This window comes from Sinocyclocheilus grahami, unplaced genomic scaffold (assembly GCF_001515645.1).
Source record: "Sinocyclocheilus grahami isolate Dianchi unplaced genomic scaffold, SAMN03320097.WGS_v1.1 scaffold1689.1, whole genome shotgun sequence".
Lineage (NCBI taxonomy): Eukaryota > Metazoa > Chordata > Actinopteri > Cypriniformes > Cyprinidae > Sinocyclocheilus > Sinocyclocheilus grahami.
In genome coordinates this window covers 73,474-81,038 of record NW_015506868.1, presented here as the reverse complement: position 1 = coordinate 81,038, position 7,565 = coordinate 73,474, and the positions used below count along the sequence as shown (strand labels likewise).

At 33.8% G+C, this 7,565-nt stretch overlaps 1 protein-coding gene across 1 annotated transcript in view; it reads right to left on the bottom strand.

Moving 5' to 3' along the window:
• Positions 1-717: 717 nt before the first annotated feature.
• The window catches only part of LOC107572068 (E3 ubiquitin-protein ligase DTX1-like), a 43,713-nt gene continuing 36,865 nt past the window's right edge, over positions 718-7,565 (bottom strand). The window contains exons 10-12 of the mRNA XM_016258470.1: positions 4,822-4,983; positions 2,480-2,569; positions 718-1,308 (exon numbers count right to left, since the gene is read on the bottom strand). Of these exons, the coding sequence (XP_016113956.1) occupies positions 1,084-1,308; positions 2,480-2,569; positions 4,822-4,983 (477 nt within the window). The 3' untranslated portion in view covers positions 718-1,083. The remainder of the gene's footprint in view (positions 1,309-2,479; positions 2,570-4,821; positions 4,984-7,565) is intronic.

Sequence of the window (7,565 nt, the reverse complement as noted above, 5' to 3'; positions counted from 1 at the left end):
GCAAGATAGGACATGAATCATTGCATATTTCAAGAAGACATCCTATTCATCTTATTCATTCTAAAAGTTAAAACGCACACAGAAGGATCCTCAAATCTCAGCGTTCGCTCTGAGCTCCGCTAATTGCTCTGAAGTTCAAAAGTAGCACACGAGCCAGAGAGCCGAATGTTTTGAAGTGCAGATATTTTATGCATCGCCTGCACAAACATCAAAAACAGCCCCGAAAATCTGCTTACGGATCCATCTACACCGATTTCCCTACAAACGCAACAACTACAGGCTTCCTCCTTTAATCTGTTACATATACGGAGGCCAAACTGATGCTGTTTCAGGCAGAAAACATCAGGAAAACTGTCTGAAAGTGATGCAGCTTAAGAAAGTCAACATGGAAACAAAACTTCTCCATGTTATTCAATGGAATGCACAGATATTGGATGCAGTGGTAGACCGATATATCAAGAAATGGAATGAATCATCTGATATTTGGTGATTTTGAGATCATCAGCATCAGCTACTAATTGGCAGATTAACAGAGGCATTCATTTAGCTTACAACCGTCAACATTTTCTAGTAAATAATGGGTAAAATTGGCATTTAATTTTATAAAGACTCTTCTGCATTAAGCACAGCAAGCAACACGGTGTTTTGTTACTGAATGAATCAGTGTTTTTGAACGAATCGAGCCAAAACTGATGATTAATCTGCACAAAAATTTGAATCACTTGACAGCCCTAGATATACCATATTATATCTGCCATCTGTAAGAGGCATCGCCATTGAAAACCCCATATCGGTCAACCACTAATGTGTGTGTATATACAACTACCACATGCACTGGTCTGAGCCCAGATGCATTCTGGGTAGCCTTGAAAAAGAGCATTGCAAGAGACAGAGAGAGAGAAAGAGAGCCGTGACAGTGAATGAGGAACAGATTAGAGTAATTTGTATTGATTTCGTCACTCCCATCTTCCACATCTCCTCATCTTTCACTCGGAGTCAGCGAGGACCGTCGTTCCCAGAGAGGTCAAAGGTCTCTCCGGCGGTCAGGAACTCCTCAGCTAGAGTGTGTGTGTGGACCGAGCCTCAGTCCTTCAGGTTGTCCTCTCCGACGCCCTGGGCGGCCAGTTCTCTCATCACGTTGTCCAGATAGTTGGGGTCGGGGTAGCCGTGGCCCGTGAGGTTGGAGCCGAACTCGGTCTTGTGGTGAATCTCGTTCCACACCACCGTGTCCGTCTCTCCCGTGGTGCTGGACGTCCCGATGGTGAAAATCAAACGACGGTCCCACGCCATGATTAGCAACTTCAACACCTGAAATGAGCCATAAAAACAATGTGAACCTGCATTCACAGCATGCACAAATATTTATTAATATCATATAATATATAATATAATAATGTATTATATATGATTAATATATAGCTACTATTAATAGATCCATATTTTTATAATAAATAGATAATACTTTATTTCAACATTTTTGTTTTTATATATATATATGTGTGTGTGTGTGTGTGTGTGTGTGTGTGTGTGTGTGTGTGTGTGTGTGTATAAACAAATTTTTTTTTTAAGTATTAATATACACACGCACACACACACACACACATAAACAAAAAATGTTAAAATAAAGTATTAATATTTGTTAATATACACACACACACACACACACACATATAAACTAAATTTTTTTAAATAAAGTATTAATATTTGTTAATATACACTCACACACATACATATATATACATATGACTATTATATACACATTTATATTTATATATATATTTTATTTGCATATAAGATTATATTATATTTCACATTTTTGTTTTAATTTTTTGTTTAAGTTTTAAGTATCATTGATATACAGTTATAGAATTTCTTATTTTATATATCTTATTATATACTATTGTAATTTATTTTTATATAATTTTTTTTTTTATTATATTATATTATTTAGTAAAAGTTTTAGTAATTATTATGTGTTATTTATTTATATATATATTTTTAAAGATATGTCTATATAGTTTTTGTTCGTTTTTATTTCAGCTTTTGTTTTTTAGCACATCACATTTTCACAACTTCATGAAAAGGAGAAATGTTTCTTTGGCGACATACAGTAATAGCTGAAATAATATTTCAGAAAACATTTATTTTATTTTGAATTATATTTTATATATAGGTTTAGTTTACTATAACAACCCTGTTATAGTCAATATTTAATTTAATCCATCCAACATTTCGGATTCTGGAATTCATGATTTTGGAATTAAAATAAATAAATAAATAAATACATATAAGTTTTCTTTTTTCTTCAAACAACACTGGGTGAACACCTTAACTTGTCAAAATAATGAAAACAAGTATTTTATTATTTATAATTATTTATAATTTTTTTTTTTTATTTTAATAATTGTTCATTAAATAAAACACAACATTTAAAAAAAAATGAAAGATCCATTGATTTACATCAGATCTCAGTTCTCACCTTCCGTCCTTTCTCGTTGTCTGGTAAGTAGCAGTGTCGAGGAAATCCGCGTGCGCTGTACTTTTTCCCGGGATTCGGGTGCTCTGTGGTCTGGACAAAACACACACAAAACACACGCGGTCACACTTCACACACCGCTCGCTCAATTAGCACACAGCGGAGAGGAAACGCTAACGACGGCCTGAGGCCTGCTGTTATTCAGAGCCGTGAACACGAGATCCGTCCCGCTGAACACATCACAGCTTCACACACAGATCAAAGCCAGACCAGCAGAACAGCATTACTGCAGTGAATGAAGCTTTAGACTCAATCCCTCTCATCTCACAAAACACACACACACACAGCCTGCGCTGGGAATATTAATGAGCAGATATCATGGGGAAAAGGATTTTCTTGCTCCTTTGAATTAGTTTGATGTACTGTGTTACATATTTGAACATTCACATCCTCATTATTTATTAGCATCATTATAGCTGTCAGTAGATCATTCACATGTAGAAGTCTAAAAAGTACAATTACAAAAACAGGACTTTTAATTGTCACTGTCAGAAAGACGGAGGAAAATTATCATGCAAAGCTAAACTGCTTTTGTGCAAGAATCCTTTCCTAATAATATAGTTAACTAAACAATAAGAAACATTTTTGTTACTTGAAATAACTGAACTAAAATAAAATATGAAAAAAATTAAAATAAATTGGCTAGTTGCCAAGGCAACATTTCTCATTTTCATTTAGTTTAACTTGATGTAGTAAAATAACTCAAACTGAAATATAAAATAATAAAAAAACTTTATAGACATATTTTGTCAAACTAAAATGAAAACGGAAAAAAACTATAATATTATCTCAATGATTGTAAAATAACACTGAACTATATTTCTATATCCATAAATACACAAATGTATCTCTAAAACTGATTAAAATTAATATTCTAAACTTGAAAAGTATATAAAATATATACAAATAGAAATGTATATAATAATTGCATATATAAATTAAAAATATATTTAATTATTTAATATATAAATACTTATATAATGTTTAGATTGTAGCATTCTTAATATAAATAAATATTAATAAATATTTGTGTATTTTTTATTGCCTAACTACTCTCCAAATTGCTAAACTACAATTACATTATTAAAACTCCAACTAACTAGAACTACATAGAACTACATTTCTTGGCATGTTGAGGGTGTTAGTGATATTTTTTATCAAGTTAATCTTATGACGTCGGAGCCCAGAAAGTGAGTGGGTGGCTGATCGTGCAAAACTAGTGTGCAAGTACATGAGAGATAATGACCCAGAATGAGCTGCGCCACTGCCCCCATTGAGCAGGAAATCCCCACGCAGCCACTTCCTGTCTCACGCATGGTAAAACACGGTGACCAGAAGCCACAAGCCCACGGGTCATTCTGCAGCAACAGCCTGACATGTTAAATATGGGTGCAAAGCCTTTCTCATGAAAACTGGGCCACCTGAAGCGAAGAACAAACATTTCAGTTCACACACCTCTTCCTACAAACAGCCTTTTGTGTCCCTCATTAACATCTGTGTAAATAATGATCGAAATATTCAATTAAATTTAAAAAAAAAAAGAATTATTTTACAGCCTGTTGTGTTTCCAACGCCTCCTAGCTGTATTTGCAAACACGCACAATGAAAAAAATAAAATTATATATATATATATATATATATATATATAAAAATGTATATACCATTGTACAGTTACAAGTAGTTGAGGTATTTACTTGGATGTAAAAATGTATTCATTTCTGTACAGAGTTAAGCGGTTTACTTTAAAATAAAATTAAAATTAAAATATTTTAAATAAAATGAATAAACACCTTTGTGCAGCGTTGAACTATTTTATTGAATGTAAAATAAAAATCTCCAATACCAATCTCACGGGCACTTGGATGTAAAAATGTATTCATTTCTGTACAGAGTTAAGCGGTTTACTTTAAAATAAAATTTAAAATTAAAATTAAAATATTTTAAATAAAATGAATAAACACCTTTGTGCAGCGTTGAACTATTTTATTGAATGTAAAATAAAAATCTCCAATACCAATCTCACAGGTTACTACTGTAGAAATATCAGCATTAAAATGATTTCTAATAAGAATAACTTCAAAACTGTCATTTTTATAATTGCTTATATACTGTAGTGAAAATTAAGTTATCTTAAAAGTATTCAAACTTCAAGACATTTTTTTCTAACATAAAGTTTATATTTACTTATTATTTAGAAATGTATTTCTAATAATTTCTGAAGAAATGTTAAGAATGTATTTATTATACTTATATTAATTTGGAATAATCCATTGAATTGAATATACCTGTATCCCAGCGGGAATGTCATAGACGATCCGTATAGTCTTGGAGTCAGAGCATCCTGGTAGAGAATGAGGAATCACGTGGTACTCCATCTTCCCAGGAGGCTGTGTGCCGGTTTTCTCCCCGTAGATGGCCTTACAGGTGGGACACTGCAGACTGCCATCCTGAGAACAACATCAGACACATTAAACACAACAACAACACCCGAGGAAACTCAGGAGAGCTCGTGATGGATCAGCTGGGACATTCAGAGGCATCGGAGACATGCAGTACAATCGCACCAATGTGTCTGTTTATGTTTCATGCTTAGATGCACTTCATTAAAGATGAGCAAAATAATGCAGTACCGACACACTGTGTGGATGCAGCGGCACACAAAAGCAAATATTTTCAGTTACCAACATCATTATTGAACTCTATTCACAGATGTATTTGTCACCCGTGATTCATTTATAATAGTGTTTTCTTTCCTGTAGTTTAAACATTACAGCATGGTGCTTGCAACATCAAAGTCATGGGTTCAATTCCTACACTCTAAAAAATGCTGTGTTCAGCTTGCTGGGTCATTTTATTGGGTTGTTTTTCATATTTTTAACCAGGTGCTGGGTAGTTGTTCTGCACTCTAAAGAAATGCTGGGTTATATTTTAAACCTAAATGCTGTGTTCAGCTTGTTGGGTCATTTTATTGGGTTGTTTTTCATATTTTTAACCAGGTGCTGGGTAGTTGTTCTGCACTCTAAAGAAATGCTGGGTTCAGCTTGCTGGGTCATTTTATTGGGTTGTTTTTCATATTTTTAACCAGGTGCTGGGTAGTTTCTTTGCACTCTAAAAAATGCTGGGTTCAGCTTGTTGGGTCATTTTATTGGGTTGTTTTTAATATTTTTACCTAGGTGCTGGGTAGTTTTTTCCTGCACTCTAAAAAATGCTGGGTTATATTTTAAACCTAAATGCTGGGTTCAGTTTGTTGGGTCATTTTATTGGGTTATTCTTTTCTATTTTTAACCAGGTGCTGGGTAGTTTTTCTGCACTCTAAAAAATGCTGGGTTATATCTTAAACCCAAATGCTGGGTTCAGCTTGTTGGGTCATTTTATTTTGGATATTTTTAATACTTTTACCCAGGTGCTGGGTCAAATTTCTGTAACTAAGTTTCTAGGTCATTTTTAAATCTGGATTATGTTTTTCTACCCAACCCCTGGGTCCACTACAGGAGAGAGCGGTTCATAGTGCTGCCGATTTGGTGGTCTTCTTCAGCGAAATAAAGGTGTGTATACATTTTATTTCATTTGTAATGTCTTTACTGTGCTGTAAATTATATTATTTTACGCAACGCAACATACAAGGAGGAGATGTCAGTCAGCTACACCAGCAGCGGTCACTTCGCATTATGGAAACGCCTTTTGACTTGCATAACATAAACGGAGTTTATTCAATTTAATACTGAATTTAATTAAATTTTATGTTAAAATATGTTCTCTAATCTCAGTACTGTTTGATAATGGGCAGGTTATGAAGTCAGTCACGGCATCTTTCAGCTACGAGTGAAAAGCGGTCTAAAGTTTGCAGATCCCCCGGCAAACAGCAGCCCATCACCGGCTCAGATTTCGGCGACAGACCGGCACGAGAATTAGCACTATTTCGGTGAAAAGTGGTTACAGAGAATGGTTGAATACACTTAAATTAAAATGCTACTTTTAAAGTTATATTTTAATTTCTAAAATGCTTGTTAAATTAGTTTAAATGTAAATAGATAAATAAAATAAATACATTTCAATAATTAAATACATTTTATTCATTTAAATTAAATAAATATAATTTTTATATTTGGGTGAGCTATCTCTTTAAGGAACCGATTAAACGGTTTTCAGAACCGGTTCATTGAACCGAAATGTCCAAAAGAACCGGTTTGCCGAATTGAATCGGACTTTGCATCATTATTATGTGGTGTAGATGATGAGATATTCAGTCTTCACAATTTTGTTGAGGGACATTATTATGAAATCAATCCACAATTAGTAGACGCACAGGCCCAGGCTGTTGATTCACAGTAGAAAATCATACTAAAGAGACAGAACAGTAACAACAACATATGCTCACACTGACAAGCGCTTGCATGAGAGGGTTATGAGATTACAGCAACTGTAGTTTAAAAGACTACAAAGACATTTTTACCAGTCATAACTTCTGGAGAAAAACACAGCAGACGCTGGACAAAGATGAAGCTTTCCGAAGTATACTTTGGGCTCAAGATACTCTATTTATACCCAATCATGTTACTGACCTGTTGCCAATTAGCCTAATTATCTGCAAATTTTCCTCCCACTTTTTCTTTTTAGTAACTTACTTTTCCAGCGTTTTGTTAACCCATCCCAACTTTTGAAAAATGTTGATCTAATTAAATTCTGTCCCTTAAATGGTACATTTCCTCAGTTTATATATTTGATATGTTTTACTATGATCTACTGTTAATATAATATGGATTTATGTGATTTGCAAATCATTGCATTCTGTTTTTATTAACATTTTACACAGCATCCCAACTATTTTGGGGTAGTATTTTTATGTTTTTTTTATGGGTTTAGTTTTAGTTAACTATAATAGCCCTACAGAGGTTTTCTGTTTTTGCATGAATCTTCAGTGTTTTCCGTAGCATTGATTTTCGACAAACTGCATGGAAACCAATGTGGGTTAATTTGACTCGCAACACTACGGTGACGCATTGCTGCCGCACACATATTATTTTTTCCA